Raw genomic sequence first — 21,923 nt, 5'->3', positions numbered from 1 at the left:
TATAAAATCAATGGACATGCAGTACACATTTTTAATAGTCCAGCCATGCTGAGAACATGTCTTCCATCCTTCAAAGTCTGAAAAGGCTAGATATCATACTTTTAAAATATCAATGTCCAAACATGGCTTCCAAGAAATAAAGGTGAAAACATGTATTAAAACATTTGAGTTGCGTAAAGGCGAAGTGGTCACTTCTGCGGGTTTTAACAAAAACGTGAACCAATAGGGAAAAGAGTGGACCCCAACTAACATGAGAAAATAATAGCTGAAGAGATATTTGGAGTTACAATAATAATAATAATATTCTTAGCCTTGATATGCCATTAAAAAACAGATATTGATGCGAAACAGTCTAGTCAAACATATTTAATAAGAGACCATTACTTCCAGAACAAGGGGCCTTTTTATCACTATAAAAACTAATTTTTGTAATAACTATCTTAAATGTTTTTTCTTGCTGTAGCCTATAGTACAAGTAGCATGTAGTGACAGCACAAGTCATTCCCACTGACCGCCAGCCAATGCATTTCCATTTCCCGTTTTAGTGTAAAGTTTTTCTGCTGAGACAGTTGCATCTCCTCCCATCCTCCTCTTCTTTCTTCCAATAGCCTATCTGTTTCTTCCACAATATGTATATCTGCTTCCCTGTTTCTCTCCCTCTCTCTCTTTTTTTTCTTCTCTCCATCTATCTGAATCCTCGCCCCCCCCCTCTCGCTCCCCATCCCTCCCCCTACTGGCTGTCCATGGTCACTGCACGTCCCAGATCTCGCAGAGAAGCGGTGTGAACTTGTGGTCGCTCATGCGCCAGGAGGTGAGCATCTCGGCGTGGTGGTGGTTGAGGGTACGCAGCTCCGTCAGGCGGCCCAGCAGACGGGCAAAGTGCTGCGGCTCCTGCGAGTGCTGCAGCTTGCAGAACTTCCTCAGCACCTCCAGCATGGTCTCCTGGAGCCGCTCCACCGCCGGCTGGTCCCTCACGTACGGCCGCTCTGGGGGGAAAAGGAAAATGTTATCGCTATGAAACAGTATCTAGCAGAGCTGAACTTGTGATGCATAAGAACTCTACTGCCAGTGAAACACTCCAAAAGACCATCAGTGCATGTTCATGATCTGTGGAACAGTAGGCTTTCTTGCCCTTTTGTCTGCTCTGAATTTGTCTGGTATTCATTCCTTTGTCTTCCTGTTATCTAAGAGATATGACAGTTTTGTGGGCAGCCATGGCCTACTGGTTAGGGCTTCGGGCTTGTAACCATAGGGTTGCCGGTTCGATCCCCGACCAGTAGGAATGGCTGAAGTGCCCTTGAGCAAGGCGGCTGGCCTCTCACTGCTCCCTGAGCGCCGCTGTAGCAAGGCAGCTCACTGCTCCGGGTTAGTGTGTGCTTCACCTCACTGTGTGTTCACTGTGTGCTCTGTGAGTTCACTAATTCACGGATGGGATAAATGCAGAGACCAAATACCTTGTATACGCAAGTATCCTTGGCCTAGAAAGCTGATTTACTTTAAAACTTAAATACTAAATACTTAAAAACTTTATTTTAATCTTTCTTATAGAAACAACAAGAGGCAGCTCCACAACATTGCAGTGCTGCTCTCCACTGTAGTAATGCCATGGGTGTAAATTTAACCATCAGTCATTTCAACAAGATAATGTTTTACTGTAATCATGCATCACATGCCAGCATACCAGAGGTGTAGCAATTTAGAGAGTCAGTTAACCAGCATTAATAACTAATGAAATTAGATGAATGTTATGTAAATCAAAAAGATATTCTAAAATTCACAACTATTCTATTTTGATTCTGATTGTTAGATAATACTGATCCCGAGAATATTTGGTTCACTGGAAAGGTGTTGATTTTTACATGGCTATGGGCTGACCTGGTGTGAGGATGGTGATTTTGACATGGCTATGGGCTGACCTGGTGTAAGGATGGTGATTTTGACATGGCTATGGGCTGACCTGGTGTGAGCATGGTGATTTTGACATGGCTTTGGGCTGACCTGGTGTGAGGATGGTGATTGCGGTGAGGAGAGCGTGTTCCTCCTGGAGCATCTGCAGCTCCCCGATGCTCTTGTAAAAGTTGAACATGGGCGTGATGAACTCCTCGGAGATCCCTAGGGAACAGAGAGGGAGAGGGAAGTGCCATTAGACACGGCTGACTGGAGACGCGTGAGGCAGAGCAATGAGGAAATGCTTTCCCATCAGGATCATTACCTGGATTAATCATTACCTGGAACTGTAATGTATATCGGAGAATTATGCTAAATTATTAATATTTCAAGGATCCTTTGTTAGTTATATTTACTTATTAGAAAATGTTATATTAAGATGAAGGTTTCCACCCTGTGGTTTTCTTATTATGGTCTACCAGGAAACAACATGTTTCCTGAGTATGTGACCATTGCACACTGAGGGGTCAGTCCAATACATTTTCTCTGAAAATTCAGGAATCAGTAAGACGCTGGCAGAGGTGGAAAAGTCCAGCTTTAGAAGGTAAATGTCCAACCATGTATTGTGCACTTAACACAGGTGATCTCACCAATTAGCTGCTCTACCTGGCTGAATAGTTGTGCTAATTAGAATCAGCTGGTTTAAGTATGGCACAGATACATGGTATGACTGGATTTTTCCACCTCTGGCCGCTGGGCATGAATGCAAGCAGTTATTTCCACAAGGACATCTTTGAATCTAGAGTGGTAGTGATTAGTCTATTTCACCACAAGGTGGCAGTGTTGTCTTCCTTGTCTCTGCCTTGTTTTTCTACACACATGAAATTAAATGGGACCCACTGTGTTGAGAAAATAAAATTATATATTAATTTAAATATTTATCCATATCTCATTCTTGTAATACAAAGTAGTTCTCACTAGCTCTAAAAGTCTCAGTCTGTTCTGTCATTTTTGTCACCAAATTACATCATAACCTCCTGTTGTGATATTACAGTATATGGAACATCATGCTTAATGCTAGACTATGTTTTTGTTTCCCGCCACCACCCATGATTGCTCAGACCCAGCCATTAAAATCCTTTTGAAACCTACCCAACTGAGGCCATTGAAACGATGGCTCAGAGGGTCCCACCCTCTGGTTTTGTTTGAGGTCTGTATCATCCTCACTGATATCATTACTGTTATTTTGCTCACGGCTGGATCTTTTTATTATGCAAAGCAGCGGTGCTGTGATGGACAATCTCATCTGAGAGACACAGCTCTCAACGTCTCTGTGCTCTGGGTAGGGATGAGGTCAACTGACCCGTGGGCTCCAGTGGGAGATCCTCACCAAGACCAACCTATCACCACACCGACAGTCAGATGGGTCAAAAGTATTAACAAATTGGAGATGTCCTTGAAATGAAAAATAAAATATGCTTGAACTCCTCAGAAAGATTAAGGCAAACCAGATCCCAATTTTGACACCTGTCACTTTCTTGTGAAAAATAAACAAATAGTCAGGGGATGAAAAGAAAGAAGCTTGAGTGTTTTGACATCACAGGGCTCTCAGTCGGGAGAAATGTCATAAGTGGACAGGGGAGACCAAGACCAAGAAAGATGGCAGGACAATAGCCCCTTGATGTTTAGATAGAGAACAAAAGCTTCTTTAGACAGTGCCTCTCATTCCTCCCCAGGCTGGCCTTTCTCTTCACCAGAGGAATAGAGTGACGTGTTCAAAACACACAACCCCCCACACACACACACACACACACACACACACTCACACACTCACCTTCCATTCAGCTGCATCAACCTGATAGCACAGGGTTGACAGTGGGACGTTAAATAAACATATTCAGTTTCCCAAATATTTCTGATATTTGATACTCGCAGCCTTCAGTTAAAAGTCTTGAGCTCAACATTTTTTAGATGTAGCCATAAGTCAAATACAGAAGTGCATAATGGGGAGAGGTAACAGCCGTAATGGGGGGCACAGGCAGCACACGTGTAGATTTGGCACACGGTGGCAAAAGCCTTTTCTGTCTCCTGGACTGGATTAAGGCATATGCCCACCTCCACTCCCCCTTCGATCCATTAAACATAAACCTGATCACAATCACACTCTATAGCAATAAAACTACACAGAATTCAATGTAGAGCATGTATTGTGTATGTGTGTGTTTAGAACCTGTGGGTGTCTGTGCACAGCACGTTGGGGAAATAGTTTGCCTTTATCAATGCTAGTTTGCTAAATGAAGGCTTCACCGAGATGTTTTGTCATTATATTTTCATGAGAATTCCATTGCATCCTCTTCATGGTTAATTTTATAGTGTATAATGACATCAGTTGTCACCATTCGACCTCTGTCTGTATTCATGCGTCATTGCATGTCATTCACCTTCTCAAAATCACAGGACCGTGCAGTTCTCATTGGCCACACAACCCCAGGTCTGAAGCCATTTCTAAGGATGTTGTGTAAGAGTGATGTTGCCACTCTGCGCTGAAATTGAGCCTGCAGGAGTCTGCAGTGTGCTTCCACCAGTGTAACACACACCACTGTACAGCCAGGACTTTAATTCCTGTCACATTTATTCGAGTAAGAGATTGAATCATTTATGACTAACCTTAAAGTGTCAAACCACCAATCGGTTTACCATGCAAACAGACTGATGCTTGATGATGTAGGTAGGCTATAGCCCAGTCAGAAAAGTTGACAGTTTCTGGAGTCAGTGTGTGGAAAAACTGCTGCACTCTGAGCTGTGCTAAAATAATTTAGTAGCCTACAGTCTGTTCGTGTGTGTTCAGGTCATACCACTCTTGCGGATCCGCTCCTCCAGCACCTCTGTGTGTCCTTGCGGGAGTTTCCGCGTGAAGACCTGGGCTGAGCGCAGAAACATGGCCTCCACTGCAGAGCCCTTCAGGAGCGCAATCTGGTCCTCATGGTCCAAGCTCTGAAAACCTGACAATCACAAGAGGAAATGCAATTAGCATCCATGTTGTACACCACTTTGTTGCCAGTGTCTTTACATTCAGTGCCCTCACGTGCAGGATTGCCAACTCTCACGCATCTGGCGTCACACCAGAGACACACGCTTTCAGTATCAATCTCACGCTCTCACGCAAGAAATGTCACGCCAAATCCATTCTTCTTTTTTTCCAATCCGTTCATTTTCTGTTGATGACTAGACTAGACCACAGCTTATTGTTTCTAAATGACGGCAGACGAGTTTAAGGCATAGATAGGCTTCTATTTTCAAGAAATAGGGCCTAATCATATCATTCAGCTCTGCGCTCATCTCAATTAATCTAGGTGGAATATCTGACGAACTCTTCGCTCAACACGTGACAAACCATATATCAGACAGCAGACCTTACCCAAAACAAAGGTGTAATGCATTCCATGTACAATAAACTGTTTCAGTGTAATCCTGTTTTGAAATTGTAGCAAATTTCGACATGGTCTCCAACTTTGGGCTTTCAGTTTCTTAAAACTGAGCTGTGCTTAAATCGCTTATATATCTGTAAATATTAAAATCAGAGGATATACAGCTCATGGAGTTTATCAATGCATAGCCATAATGATTAATTTTCACAAAATGCTAAGCATTCATGTAGGCCCATTTAAGTGTCTTAAAACTGAGTTGTGCTTAAATTGGTCAATGCATGATTAAATAAGAGGCCAAATAGAAAATAAATTATAAATATATCCATCTGTAAATATTAAAATTATATGATGTAGGCTACAGTATCGATAAAGTTGGATAGCTCCATTGTATCTTAAAGGAGCCACACCACTTTTATGACACTAACGCTGGGCCCACTTCCCCGATAACGACGGAGACACGCTCTTAAGAGGGTTTTCTACGATTCATCTTACGTTTGGTTTTTCCGACTGTTTCCCGAACATGCTCGTAGCGTGAACGCGCATGCACTGCTCTTAAGATGCTCTTAAGGGGAGCTGTCCACGTTAATAGTTCTGAAATATCCTCTGATTTGACGGTGATGTCAGGTGACTGCACGTCACAGCTATAGGCCTACCATTTAAACTTCGGATCTACACATTAATTCACATCAACAAGAAAATAGAAACACTTTGACATCTGCATGTAAGCATCCCAAGTAGGTTATATACCACACAGAGACATAAATAATTGTAATTATTTTAAGATTAGATTGTTGCACCATGCAATAACTTTTCGCGGTGCCACTTAAGAACACGTTTGAAGATAAGAAAAAAGTCGAGTAAGAAGAGAGAAATGTGTAGGCTTAGATTTTGATGCAGTAGGCTACAGACTAAACCACATGTTGCTTTCTCTGCTTGTTACCTCATAGGCCTAATAAAATATTCACTTAGCAAAGATAATGTCAAACTATTCTGGCAACGTCTCGTTTCATAACTTGATTGCATTTTTGTCCGCTTTTCATCACATTATTATGCCCATTAAATGTAGGCTATTTTGCACGCTAAAATCTGATTCATCACAGGTAAACACAATAAAGAATGGGAACGTAAAATGGATTATGTATTCTAAGTTGTAATTCCTCTGTATGTCCTGTTGGTGACCTCAGTGAGAGAGTACTGTTAAGGCGGCTCGTGGCCCGTAAGCAGTACTCTGGAGCACTCGTAGATCTACGAGGGTTTTCACGATGCTTTACGACGCTCTTAGGCTTAAGATGCTTTCGGGGAAGTGGGCCCAGGGCTTAAGATGCTTTCGGGGAAGTGGGCCCACTTCCCCGAAAGCATCTTAAGCCTAAGAGCGTAAAGTCCCTCTTCACGAACGTCTTAAGATTTGCCGACTGTTTCCCGAAACCATCGGTATCTTAAAGAGCGTCGTGAAAACACTCGTAGATCTACGAGTGCTCCAGAGTACTCGTTACCGGCTAAGAGCGTCTTAACAGTACTTCTCACTGAGGTCACCAACAGGACATACAGAGGAATTACAACTTAGAATACATAATCCATTTTACGTTCCCATTCTTTATTGTGTTTACCTGTGATGAATCAGATTTTAGCGTGCAAAATAGCCTACATTTAATGGGCATAATAATGTGATGAAAAGCGGACAAAATGCAATCAAGTTATGAAACGAGACGCTGCCATTATCGTTATGTATGTGAATATTTTATTAGGCCTATGAGGTAAAAAGCAGAGAAAGCAACATGTGGTTTAGTCTGTAGCCTACTGCATCAAAATCTAAGCCTACACATTTCCTCTCTCTTTCTTACTCGACTTCTTTCTTTATCGTCCAAACGTGTTCTTAAGTGGCACCGCTTTTAAAAATATTGCATGGTGCAACAATCTAATCTTAAAATAATTACAATTATTTATGTCTCTGTGTGGTATATAACCTACTTGGGATGCTTACATGCAGATGTCAAAGTGTTTCTATTTTCGTATTGATGTGAATTAATGTGTAGATCCGAAGTTTAAATGGTAGGCCTATAGCTGTGACGTGCAGTCACCTGACATCACCGTCAAATAAGAGGATATTTCAGAACTATTAACGTGGACAGCTCCCCTTAAGAGCATCTTAAGAGCAGTGCATGCGCGTTCACGATACGAGCATGTTCGGGAAACAGTCGGAAATACCAAACGAGCGATCGTAAGATGAATTGTAGAAAACCCTCTTAAGAGCGTGTCTCCGTCGTTATCGGGGAAGTGGGCCCTGTTCTGTTCAACTTTAGTTTTGTTGCTACTGGCCAGGACAGGCCGGTTGTGAGTTCTGTCCAACATTGGTGGTAGGTTTAGAAAAAGTCAGCACATTTTAATCACAACGCAAAATAGGCAATAACCGTGATTATTTAGCTCACACACACACACACACACACACACACACACACACAACCAACCACCCTCAATTGTAATCATTTCAAACAATCTTTGTTATTGTTTTTTACTGTTAATTTCATCTGTTCATGTCATGCACAATCTCCTAATTGTCCTTTGCCCAGGGCCTCCAAGTTGCTAAAACCGCCCCTGGCCTCGGAAAAGGGTGAAAAACCGTGCAATCAATGAATTAATTATACATTTTAAAGAAACTTTTTTCTTTGTTTTTTTTACATTAATCAGAGATTATGCACAGCAGACAGACATTTTTAAAATTAGGGTTAGAAAAGAAAATTGCTGTGCGCTCACACTATGACTTTACAAAATCTCACTCCAGCCAAACACCAAAGTTGGTATCCCTGCTATCACATTAGTGCTTGTGCTATAAACATGTTCAAACGTGCACATTGGAGCATATCACATGGCAAAATAGCAAAAATGTAATCTATAAAATACAAAGCAAGAACACAATCACTTTAGTCTTGTTTGTCAACTATCAATGCTGAATGGATGGACCAAGTTATCTTTGTCTGCTGTTTAAAGATTCAGGGAAAATATAATCAAAGAACCGTGGGAAGAACGTTCAGCTTATGAACATTTTCCCCTAACGGTGGTCTGTCAAAGTATGTTAGTGTAGTTTTTGCATTTGCCATGGCTGTGGCCCATAAAGCCACATGTGATTGAAAATGTTAGGACATTGAAAAGCCAAAATGAGTTTGTGGTGAAATACACTCCTTTAGCTATACATTAGTCTACATGCATATTGAGTTTTTTTCCATTAGTGGCACAGGTGATGATACATAGATAGCAGGTTTGAATACAACTAAAGGCTTCCAAACCTGGAATGTTTTTGGTGAATTCCACCAACACTTGGACATGGCTTGTAGCCATTTCTGTGAGTAGCTGGAAGTTCTCTTCTGCGTTGAACTGCTCCTGGAGCTGAGACAGGTGTGGGGAGAGGGAGATTAGTTAGAGAGAAAAGGTGAGACAATATTTTACCGCTCAATGGAGCAATAAGGGAAGTTACATAAGCCCTGAGAACAGTGGCAGAGGAATGACTTTTACTGCCTTCAGTTGGAAGGCCAACACTCCTGTGGCACAAAGGAATTGTATTCCTTGATGTTTGTAACACTATTATTGTTTAAAGACTCAAGACAGGAGGCACTGGAGATTTAATCTGCACTTTACCAATTGCACAAAGGAAAACCACATACCAGTTGCTTTGCCATATCTGGAGGAATTCGATGTTTATTGTAAGCATCAACAATGTAATTTAGGAGGGCCTGTTCTTCTTGACTGAGTTCCACTTTTTCCTGAAGATCAATACAAACCAAGTCACACAGTGGCATCATACTACTGAACATCCCCATGGTTGTCTCATTTCTAGTTCCAACACAAACAGGTCGAATATTACACAACGGTTTGAGCGCTATCCTTGAGATATGAATGACACCACTCAACTATCGTAAAACCTGAGCATACTGCTGTGCTTGCCAACTTCTCACATATAAAATGAGTGACCTGGATCAACACATTGAGTCGCCCCTACACACTCTACTGATAACATGTGGTTTAAGGCAGCATGTTTTCAAGCCAGACATTTAGCAACATGTTGATGTAACTTCCTGTGAATTTCCCGAATCTGACTACGCACGTGTCCTCAATGTGAAAAAAAAGCAGAGGTTGGATCACCTTTGGGAGTCTGGTGGTGGAGGTGACCTGTTTGGTGTCGCCACAGTCCGCTCCCTCTGGGTCATCCCCTGCCGACTCCCCCGGAGAGCTCTTTGTGTTTTTTCTGAGCCTTTTGGACTTGCACTGTATCTCTGTTAGCAAACCTGAAAAAGACAACCCATAATTATGAGTGCCATAACTGTCTTGAGTAAACAGAAAATACTGCACCAAGGGAAGTTACCTTTAACGCCCTTAACATGCTGGATGTGATTTCTGATGGTACAGTGATAATAAGTAGCAGTAGACTTTCCATAATTCTAAGTGATGAGGTATCAAACCAGATTCAAGCAGTGGAAAGCAAAATATCTCTGACTAAGTCAATGGCAAGAATATATGACAGATATCAGTTCCTTTGGGACATATTTGAATTTCATGTTTGATGAATTACAGTACTATACTGCAGACATGATAAATTGTTAAATGATATTAGGGTAAAATATTTTTGACAATGGGGAACCATGGTTTATTATCTCAAAGAAACACAAGCCTTCACAACCTCATGAAAATACTCTCAGACCTGACTCACTGTAAAGTGCCAACAGACAGGTTTGTAAATGCCTGCTGCCTACAATATTTATAAACACCTCCATACACTATGCATGAGCAACAGGAGCTCAGGAGGACTCCCTCTGCCCCACAGCACCCCCAACACACACACACACACACACACACACACACACACACACACACACACACACACACACACAAACTCACCCTCCTCCACCTCTGTCAAATGCCTGCTCAAAATTCCTCTACTTTCCTCCAGTTTTATTAATTTCCATACATTTGGGCTAGCATGCAGCCCAAATGTAAGCCTCAGCCAAAAGAGCAAGTGTAAGTGTATAAGTATAAGGGAACTGGGTGAGTTAGTGCATATGTGGGTTTGTGTGTGTATTTTATTCAGTAAGATGGGGTTGGGCCTGCTAATGTATACCGAGTGTCTTTGCCCTTTAATGAATTCCTCCTTGAGCCTACCACCCAACCTGACCTCCTCCCACCCCGACTCTCTCATCCCCCATCCTACTCTCACCTTCCCTCAGTCTCTCCAGCCAGATCATCCCTTCAGGAACAACAATGGCAGGACCTTTCCATTGAGTGTTGTGTGACAGGCTGCATCTCAGTGGCATTCACAACAGAATAAGAAATGAGCTCACTCTGTGGCGTGCACACACACACACACACACACACACACACACACACACACACACACACACACACAAACACACTTGTGTGCAAAGAAGATCGGATGCCATTGAGTTATAAAAAAATGTGTGTGTGGTATGCACATGCATATGTGTGTGCATATGTGTGTTGCCAATACACAATGCTGTTCAAAGGAGGCATGTAGGCATTTTTTCAAGAATTTATTGCATGACTGCCTGACATCTTTGAAGACAGGGAAATAGGAATCTTAACATGCACCATACCACGTCAAAGCACAATCCACACGCTCTATTCCAGACTACACCCCATATTACACATGATCAGATGATGCAGCACACATAGCTCATTAACTGCTCTGTTGAGGTTCTAGCAATAAACAGTTTATGCAATTTAACTCAACAGTGAAGCTAGCCTAAACCTCAGTTAAACAGATCCTAACATACAATTCTGCACAATTCCTTACAAACCTGCCAAAGTGTTTTCATTGCATCACACCACTTGAACTAAAAAGTTTTAAAAAATTAGCGTAGTACGCTTTCAGTGGAGTAAAATGTTACGCCTTTTCATCAGATCTCAGAAAAAGAACCAACAACTAAAGAGGCTCACAAAAACCCTGTGAACTCCATCGATAGCGCAATTAGCACTGATAAAGCTTGCTTGCATGTCTTTTGTTCTATTTATGTCTTGTATGCCATATACCACACCATCTTCATTCTTCATTCATTTGACACAAAAATTAATTGCCTATGTAAACCTCTCTCAAAAGAGGTGAATTGTTGCACAGTGTGGCTTTAAACCCATCCAAATTACAAGAGGAGTTTGGCCCAAGATGGCCAGGTCAGTGGTGATCCCAGATCTACACTCCACTGACGCAGGACTAATATCACATAACATATCATTATTTTAACAGATAGTGGCTTTTTCCTGGTACTAAAGCAGAGCATTTCTTTTTGTCTTTTGTTATGTTCTTTTCCTGGAAAGCGTGCACACGCACACACACACACACACACACACACACACACACACACACACACACACACACACACACACACACACACACACACACACACACAGACAAGCAAATAGATGCTGCTCCAAAAAAGAAAGTAAACACTAAAAGACCCCTTGCCCCTTGGCACGGGGCCTGGTACTTTGCCAACTGTTTCCATCTTTCCAAGCATCAGCTCACTTTTTCTCAGATTATCCTAATACAGAAAAGGCGTGTATGCCAGCAGCCAATGAACAACACCATAGCTGAACTAAAGATCCATACCCCAGCAGTCATGCTGTTTACAGTACAATGGTACAGTACAAGCATAACTTACAGTAAAACCATAAACACAGGATGCCAACGTACTTACACATCACCACAAAAGTGTGCTAGTGTTCCAGGGCATGTGTACTCACACTCTGCCAGCATTCCCATCTCTTTGCACTTCCGGAGTCGGCATTCCTGGCACTTCCTGCGCATGTACATGTCCATTTCACAGTTGCCACCGCTCTTGCACTTGTACACAGCGTTCTTTGTGATGCTTCTCCTAAAGAAGCCTGTGAGCAGAGGTTATCATGAGCAAATATCACAAAACCGTGCAGACAGACATAGACACTAACACACACACACACACACACACACACATGGATATTAAAGGATATTGTTAGAATGATATTAAATGCAACATTAACAGGTAATTTGATACTGGTGACCACTACTGGATATCATAACGTGCTAGTGATATTTGTTTAATTTCTTGCATATCATTATGTAATATCATGTTTCACATTAAAGAGCCACACAGATGATTATTTTGGGTTTGTTTTTTGTGCACATCTGCAAGTTGTGGTATTATGGGCTCCTACAGTAGTTGTAAAAATGTCCTCAACCTCAGTTTGCTCCCTCATCTTGCATAGGTCAGAAGATTGTAATCTCACTGTTACATGAACAACTGAGATCTGATATAAATTCTCAATATAGCCAGCAGGAAAGTAAATTCTCAACATGACCTGTGATTGTATTCACAACACTGAACCATTAATCAGAACTGTGATGACTGCTAGAGTTGACATTAATCAGTGAGAAATACATAACTTAGCCATGTGCACTCTCACCCCAGGCATCCATACTTTATTACTTTATGGTGATTAATACTGTTTGAAATATGGGACAAAAGGTCGATAGAAAGACATAATCTTTTATTAGGATGAAAAAAAAATTCGGAGTCTGTTCTCCTGTTCTTTATGCCATTAGACTCCTATGGAAATTTGTATTTGCATCTGAATTGCAGATACCTAATCAAACATTTCCAGATGTGAATAAACATCAGTCTCATGGTGTCACTGACATGGTTGGTAATTGTGTAAGGTACTGTAGATGCCTTTGAAAATGTGTCACTTTCAGCCTCACATTAAGTTAATAAGGAACTACAGTACAGCTGCCCAGGATATTACCTAGGGTAATTTTGAATGATAAACTACAGCACAGCACCACAACATTTACTGCCCTCAGTGAGATACTTAGCCCCAGCACAATCACAACACCAAATTCATGTCAGAGGTTCTAGTGGCAATAGCTTACGTCACATCGCCCCCAATCACACACACACACACACACACAAACACACACACACACATGCACAAATACACACACACACACACACACACAGACTCAAAAAATAGTTGAGGCACAGGTAATTACACATTCTAGCGTAGGGTGCTGAACACAATGACACACATTAAGTTTGCATGGTGCAGCGTGGCTCTGGTTGCCCGCGCCTTTATTCAGCAGAAAGCCGAGAGGGAACCCGAGCCTGGCGGGCCGAACAGGACGCATGGAGTCGGCCAAGCCCGCAGCTCAGAGGACACCGGGCCCCGAGGCTGCCCTCCAGCCTTTGTTCCCACGCACAGGTGGAATTACACTTGCAGTCGCGCACGGTGACGCGCGCATTTTGCCACGGCTACAAATAGGACAACGGTCAGATGTCATCCCTCTGCATGAAAACGTCCTCGTGAAAGTTAATATTGGAGCAATTATTATTGCTTTCTAAGTTGCATCAAATCTATGGGTCTCATACACAATGGGACAATGGGTGAGTTTCCAGGTCCCCTTCTTGTATGTCCATCTTGTCTTTTGAATTGCAAGCTTATAATCTCTCCTTTTGTATCTCCACATGGCTCTGCACCATCAAATATGTGAAGTGTGTTGGGAGGGAGTGTGAATGGAAACCTCTGCTCATGCATTCTTGATGCCATCTGGCATGACAGGCACTCAGGGCCAACCATGGACTTCTCTAAAAAGACCTACTCTAGACACCGTTACCCTTAATCTAGCTAATTATGCTATGCCAAAGAAGTTGTGTTTTTTGCATTGGTCTCATTATCGAAACGTTCCCCTGGGAACGTTTTCGCAAACCCAGCCAAACGTACCACCAGGGTTTGAATTCGGCTGTGTGCAGGGCCGAGCCGTGCAATTCAACACAACGCACGAAGACCAGACTCAGCACACGGCTGTATTCGAACCAGCGAACAGCTGCACCTCGGAGCGGAAGTCGAGCGTGTTGACAATTGCGTGTTGACAAATCCCCCGGGTTGCTCGCAAAAAAAACAAGATGTGGCAGCTAACTCATAGTAAGTAGCCTATAAGTATATATACTCTTTTTATCCCGTGAGGGAAATTTGGTCTCTGCATTTATCCCAATCCGTTAATTAGTGAAACACACTCAGCACACACTAATGCCGGCACAGTGAGCTGCCTGCAACAACAGCGGCGCTCGGGGAGCAGTGAGGGGTTAGGTGCCTTGCTCAAGGGCACTTCAGCCATGCCTACTGGTCGGGGTTCGAACCGCCAACTCTCCGGTTACAAGTCCGAAGCCCTAACCAGTAGGCCATGACTGCCCTGCTCATAGACGGCAGCTCAGGGTTTGTGCCCTTATATTTTGTAAAACGTAGCGAGATATAGGCACTATTAATCCAAAACTTTGGTTTGGTAACCAAAGAATACTGCTGAGCTTGTGTAAGCTACAATTTAGTTTGACCAGACCTACAGTAACTGTATAGCCTAGAAATCTAGACGCGCCCCTAGTGGCCACAAATTACATTTGCTGCCAGGGCTAGTCTAACTCTCCGTTGACTTGTGAGCTCCAGAAATCGAAACTTAATCAGGCCAATGAAATCGCGGTATAGAGTCATAGGGTGGGCTTAACATAATGATTGATGGCAGAGTTGCAAACGGTTTGGCTTGAAATCCCTGCTACAAATAAGATGGATGTTGCTGCTGGCGAACAGTGTGACACGAAGTTAAGCTTTTATTAAGTAGGCAAACGCTTGAACTAGCCAACCAGTTCGCTGGTGGGAAACGATGGGACTCATAGCGCTGCGCTGTCCTATTGGCGGCAGAGGGAATTTGAAAGACAACTGATTATCCCGCCCCTCGGACTGAGCACTGCGAACGGTGAGTGCCCAGACCCTACATTTTAATGTGGGTCTGGCTCGTCAGGCTACTAACTGTAGTAAACAACGTCTAAATGTCTCTCTTTAGCACCCCCGCTGGCTAGTTTGCACCTCAGAAATGTACCTGGTGGTATGTTTGGCTGGGTTTGCGAAAACGTTCCCAGGGGAACGTTTCGCTAATGAGACCAAGTTGGTTTTTATTCTCATTTGTTGGTTTGTTTGTCCTTCTATAAGCAGGATCATGCAAAAAACTACCTGGCCAATTATTATGAAACTTGGAGGGATGATGGCAGATCCGGATCGAGATGCAGAACAAAGAGTCTCAACATTGTGAGATGTTGTGTTTGACCGAGATCTGCATTCTCTCAGTGCCCTTTTATAACATGTTATCACATCAGCTCTTATCAATCCCACTATTTTTACATCATTACATGATTATTACTGTTTTTTTTTAGAGATTTTTGGTTGTGTAAGAGTATGTTGAACGTGACCACTTCAGGAGATGAGCTCAGGCCTTACCTTTGCAGCCTTCACAGGTGAGTGCATTGTAGTGATACCCAGAGGCCTTATCTCCACACACCACGCACAGCTCCTCCCCTTTGACCCTGCCAGGATGGGATGTGTGTCGGGCCCTCTTGCACACGCTGGGCACCAGCACAGAGCTCTCCTCCATCTCAGCCTCAAAGCTGGCCCCCTCCAGGGGCCCCTTCCTCAGTTCATACAGGCTGGGCGGAGAGTACCAGTCCTCTGAGCTGTATGGTGGGTAGTAGTGCTGACTAGAGTAGTACGAAGGGGACGACATTGTGGGCTCCATGGTGGGGTATTGCATGCTGGGATAGCACGTGAAAGGAAGCCCTTCGGGGTCCTGTAGAAGAGGGCTGCTCTGCTCTGCCAGTATATCTGAGATGGAACACAAGAAAGCAGCAGTCAGCACAGAGTAGAGATCACTTGGGTTTGAATGTTTCTAGTGAATGCTGCGATGCAAACGCCATTGTTCACCTCTAGTGGAGACATATTACGAAATAAGCCCTTAAAATATTTGAATTCTTCCACCTCACACAGAATTGCGATGTCTTGGCTCTTACATAATCTTTGCTACTGACACTGCTGTCTGTAAGGAACTGTTGCAAGAGACTGATTAGTATGGCCATTACAAAGTCAAACCTGAACATTTACCTGATGTCCAGTTAAAACATCAACAAATACTCAAATGACAGTTAATGTACAGGTAACAGTTAGCATCAATTTTAAAACGTAATATATTGAAGATACCGGTATGTTGTTACCGTGAATTCAAGTAAGTGTAATCCAGTTATCTCTCTTCAGAAAATGGATCAAAACAATCAATGGAGCTTTCATATTTCAGGAGAAACACTGATTGTTTCTAATCATAGTAAGGTTATAAACCAAAGACATGTTTTTACTATTTTAATATTCATATTCTGTTAGTTGCTTTGGACAACAGCGTCTTGCTAAGCAACCATAATCATAACCATAACCATAACATGTCACAGTGGTTTCTCCCTCTACTATTAATCATGCTCACGAATGGTCATTGACCCGACATCTGATCAGACTACAATAGACACACTGAACTGCATAGACACACTGAACTGCATGTCCACCAGGCTTCGGGTGCCGCCACTGACCTCCTTGGGACTTCTCTTGGACCATGGCCATCTCAAGGTGACCCCAGCAAGGAAGGAGAAAATATATCCAGCCCCTGTTCAATCCAGTGGCTCTGACAACCCAAGCTCAGCCTATTCCATGGCACAGGAGAAGATCCACTACCCCGAAGAGAAGATCAGCTTCTGTGAAGCACTTTGTTGCCTACCTCAAGAGTGCCAAGGGGACCAAAGGTTGCCATGGTTGCTCATTAACTTGATAAGTCACATTTTTGTGCGTTGTCACAGGTGGTTGGCTTGTTCCCCGCCAAAGGACCTTACACTGTGACAAGGCTCTGTCTACTGGTGCGATTTTGAGACAGGTGTGGCTTTTCTAAAAGATAGAGCCTTTGATAGAGTCAGTGGCCTGACCAGATGAGGGAGGCTCCAGTCAGTTCTCCAACACAGTATCAGGACATTATGGCTACTCCTAGCTCTAGGCATCAATTACTTTATTCCTGTGAGTGTTGTATATTAGTATTTCATCATTTACTCTTCAAATGCAGACTTGAACTTTGCACCAGTACACAGTATTACTTAGCAAGTATTTTTCCACTAACATCACACTATGAAATTGTATAATACCACCTATTTCAGGCATCGCCCTGTCTCAGGCATACGAAACTACGACTCACATAGAACAATACAGGATGAAAGAGTTTAAAGGGGTGGGCAGTCATTCAGTTCCGGATGAACGATTTTAAAGGGATGGGGAGTCACTAACCAAAGAAGTGGGAACTCTCTGAGAGACAGAAGCCATCGCTGGTTGGCACCTGCAGTGGCCCCACCACGTTGACATCTGGGCCCACCCAGTCATTCATTCAGAAAACTTCAGGTTCAGTGCAGAGGAAAAAACAACTATCCGTCTGGGAGCTTGAAGATAAAAGAGGTCTGGGAGAGATCTTAAATATCCAAGGATCCTGAAAGACAGAACAAATGATTAAAGCAATTAGAAGAATGATAAAGGCATGTAGACCTGCATGTAACAGCACTATACTGAGAGTGATACTCTACTACAAACAAAAAAACACATCTTGCATCATCTATTGTACCATAATCTCACCATGGTCCACCATATTGTCATAACATGTAAAATGTATAATATGAATATAACATTTAAAACAATATAAATACAGTATATACTTTATAAATATACCTTTAAAATATATAAAATATGAAACATATATTTATAATACTATTTATCATACCATTTATTATTATTAACACTCATATCGACTTTTATTGACTTTGTATAATGTATATAATGTCCATGTGTCCATGATTTCCAATGGGATTTACCCTCAACTAACCATTTGCTTTTGACCTAATTCAGACCCTGTATAGGTTTGTGACCTTTGGTCTTAACAGTGTATTTAAGCAATATGGCACGAGTGAGATTGGGGTTGATAAGGATGTACCCAGGGTGCGATTTGAGTAAAAATCAGAGGGGTGGATGATTTTGAATAAGTTTGTAACCCCAAAAAAAAAAAAAAAAAATGAACGAACGATTCATAATGTCATGGCTAATAATACCCTTTATTATTTTTGCCACCTTTGTAACATTTTAGTTTTAGTTTACCGTGGTGTATGACTTTAAACAGCGAGTGTGCTTGGTATGATGATCAGCTCCTCTAATGCAGGGTAGGACTACGTTTTGACAAGCATACAAATTCACTTTGTTCTTGCCCCATCTGAAATGACTTCTCTACTTTTGCTGCCTCCATACTTTCTGTATTTGTTGTGTAAAAAAACGTTGTATATGATGGCACTGAAGTCCTAAGTTAGTGAATTGGCTAACAGTGTTAGTTGGTAACCAAATAGCCTACACATTGCGCTACACGCTGCGTAGGCTACGTGCATTCTCTCTGCTGATTTGCGTTCAGTAGCCAAGTGTGTAATATTGCAAAAGTTGAAAGAATACATGTGTTTATTGTAGCCTACAGAAAATAAATAGCCTATCATACTGTCAGTTAGGCTAATTGCCTACAGTGCAGTGAAGAGTTTGGAGAGTAAAGTTATAGGGCAACTTGAAGTTTTATGAAAATAATTTACGAACCAGAACATAAAGACCATGAAGCTTCTATTTCTTGCAGCTGTTAAAACACCCGCTAGATAGTTTAAATACCCACCAACATTCGTTTTTGCAGTACAGATTATTTCTAAAAGTTATTTGTCTACTACTGGCTGATTTATCAAACGAGTGCTTTCTCGTTGGTCCTCCGCAAACTACAGATGTTTCGTTAGAGAGCCATTGAATAAGCGATGCCAAGCAATTTATTTTTGTGACATTCAGCAAATATCTCCTCATTTAATGTAGGTTCCTTCGGACAATAGGCCTACGTTCTACTCTACGTGCAGTTGTCCTCCATCTCAGTTGCATCAGTTTTCTAATTTTGAAGGTTCTAAAACATTATTATGCTTTACTGAATCCTTCTCGTTTTCTTTAATTTGTCCAGCTAACTTTTCCATTGAACCTAGCCATTTATGATGGATTACACACTCGACATTCTGAAATGTCCTGCACGATCAAGGCCAAATTATCACGCAGCCACTGTGTCAGCAGCATCAGTGCTGATGGTGACGGTGCGTTTCTGATGTCAGATTATTATGTAGGCTAGCCTACTAGACTGTTCTCACGTTGCAGCGCTTTACTTATATGAAGTAACATTAATCAATGGTGGGCAGAGGGGGATAAATGTTGTCCCCCCGACGATAAAAATAATTTAGCAGAGGTAGGGATAGGAAAACCAGAGGGGGGAAATCCTCACCATCCCCCCCTACAAATCGCACCCTGGATGTACCCACGGCTGTGGTTCAGCCGTAGGCACAACATTAGTAGATAAAATAAAGTAAATACATAAATAGTTAGACTGGCGGTAACTGTTGTATGATATGATGTCCAGGCATGCCTCCATGTTGAGCCATTGCACCAATTGCTGGACAGTTAGGCTCTGATGACCTGGCCCTGAGGGTCAGCTTGGCCCAGCCAACAGGTCTCACTCTCAGGCTGGACTCAGAGAGTCTTAACTCCTTAAGCCTTTGGTGATGAGGCTGCACAAAGCATTAGGTGACAGGTTGCCTCCACACACGACACGCCTGTAAGCCTAGTACTTCCTGACTTCAATTCAGTGAAGGGGAACATAGGATGGTACAAATTACACCCTTTTCCGTACTCATGATAGGCGTTTGTTCCTGACGAGCCAATGGATGTAAGTGGGTCCATAGATAGGATTTCCACCACAGCACACTCAAAGCTAACAAGGCAGAGAAACAGACGTGTTCATTACAACCAGGAGCTTTCTGTAGTAGAGGGCAACTTCCCACATACATCGTCTAAATGGCTTGTATTGCATTGCTGGCACAAAATATTCAGCTGTGTAGCCTACACTACACTTCTGTATTCAAGATCGGCGTCCGTGGTGGTTGTGTGTGATATTATGACACACCATGGGTGGCCAGCCTGGAGCCTCCTCTCCTATCACTGTTTGTCAACCCCAAACCCAACCACCCCCCTCATGGCCTTCTCGACATGACATACCAGACCCCACCATACCACCCGTGTGACAGCAACACTGGGCAAGTACCTCAGCTGTTCGATTAAACACACTGCATAATTTACTGTTTACTGTTTGCCTACATGTAGGTTAATGTTTTGTTTTGTACTGTTAAGTTATGTGATTTTACAGCATAAAGATGAGTAGTCCTAATACATCTGTCAGCCCACCAATTTGCCATGCTTAACAAAGGGAGGACACTAGAAATGTTGTTCTTGGACAGCATTCACTGACAACACTGCAACTACACAGAAGAATCATACCTATATCAATAATATGTCATCTAAATACATAAAAACCTGTAATGTATATCAACAATCTATAATAAACAACCCTACTGCTAAAACAGTGCTCACAAGGTCCCCCGACCAGTCCTGATAACATGACAAAACAAGTTAAAACGAGTAGCTGCACTTGGAGCCAATCCAGCAGCCCCTGAACACTGTCACCCTATCAATTGGCAGAGACATGACAAGGTGCTTTTCTATTAGAAATACTTAGTAGGCTATTACAAAAGACTTATGGTTAAAAGTTGTGGTGCTGGTGGTGGGGGGTCTTTAATATTTTCCTGCTGACTCTGGTACACCATAGTAGAGTTGTAGGCCACGGGCTTGGAGAATCCTAAATCACAGCTACACATTTGTGCCATAAATCTAATCTCTGAGAGAGGAAATTCAGCCTGTTTAATTTCCCTGGAGTGCAAGCAGACCCTGACGCGAAATGAAAAAAGACCCTCCGAGCGGAGTCCGTATCCCCCTCTCCGCTAACAAGTCCACAGGCAGCGCTGGGCCCGAGCAGCCCCATGAACATCATGAATTCCACATGCTCACCTTGTTCTCCTGTCATTTGAGTTCCACAGTTCCTCTTTTGCTGTAAAAATGGCCTCCGCTGGTGGCTTCTCAGATCCACGTTTAAGCCACACCATTAATATTTGCAAATAGGCATCTCTCCTCTGTAGTCTGGGGCTGCTACAGACCACAGCCGAACTGGGGTCATGGCGAGAGGGGACAGTGGTTATTAATTAAACTATCTGCGCTCTTCACAAATGCACTGCCCGCCCTCCATCTCCCAGTGCTAATGGCCATCACCAGCCCCCACCTCCGCAAAAAAAGATTTTGGAAAGAGGGACACCCTAATGATTCCCTGGAGGCCTGATAAGAATGCTAGCATCCTACTCCTACACTCATATAGACCTACACACAATATAAAAATAAACGCATATACTCACACATAAACTGTAGTCTTATTTGAATTTGTTTATTCATCTTATTTTGACATGCTTATCATGCTTATTTTATCAACCATCACTATAGTATTCTAGTATTATGCTTTCACCATGTGACTGGCAATTAATTGAAAAACTAAATAGAAAGTTAATTTACAGTTCATTATGGAATATCTCAAGTACCAATTAGCACACAGGTATACAGTACTGGCACAGCGTAATTCACTTTGATCCAAACCAAAATCTGTTTGCTGTATGATATCTCTTGTCAGCACGAAGATCAAAGCATGGTGTCTGATGGAGGACAGGTGGAGGCTGGTTAGAGTCGCGGGTGCCTTGAACATGCACTACTCACAATCTTACCTTACACACAGATGCTGAAAAA

General features: G+C 42.5%; 1 protein-coding gene across 2 annotated transcripts; it reads right to left on the bottom strand.

The window, feature by feature from the left end:
* Positions 1 to 722: 722 nt before the first annotated feature.
* On the bottom strand, positions 723 to 21,291 carry nr1h4 (nuclear receptor subfamily 1, group H, member 4). 2 transcript variants are annotated; one of them, XM_048258084.1, is made up of 10 exons: positions 21,144 to 21,291; positions 17,484 to 17,679; positions 15,615 to 15,995; positions 12,060 to 12,200; positions 9,450 to 9,592; positions 8,972 to 9,070; positions 8,597 to 8,696; positions 4,743 to 4,889; positions 1,999 to 2,112; positions 723 to 986 (listed from the first exon to the last, which is right to left on the bottom strand). In XM_048258084.1, exons 2-10 carry the CDS (start codon positions 17,578 to 17,580, stop codon positions 748 to 750), a joined length of 1,461 nt encoding a protein of 486 aa, XP_048114041.1. In that variant the 5' UTR covers positions 17,581 to 17,679; positions 21,144 to 21,291; the 3' UTR covers positions 723 to 747. The 2 variants fall into 2 exon arrangements, with proteins under 2 accessions (XP_048114041.1, XP_048114042.1); XM_048258085.1 differs by lacking the exons at positions 17,484 to 17,679; positions 21,144 to 21,291 and adding an exon at positions 16,745 to 17,026.
* Positions 21,292 to 21,923: the final 632 nt, after the last annotated feature.

Source organism: Alosa alosa, chromosome 11 (genome assembly GCF_017589495.1).
Source record: "Alosa alosa isolate M-15738 ecotype Scorff River chromosome 11, AALO_Geno_1.1, whole genome shotgun sequence".
Lineage (NCBI taxonomy): Eukaryota > Metazoa > Chordata > Actinopteri > Clupeiformes > Clupeidae > Alosa > Alosa alosa.
The sequence above is the reverse complement of the archived record's forward strand: the minus strand, read 5'-3'. Positions and strand labels throughout refer to the sequence as shown.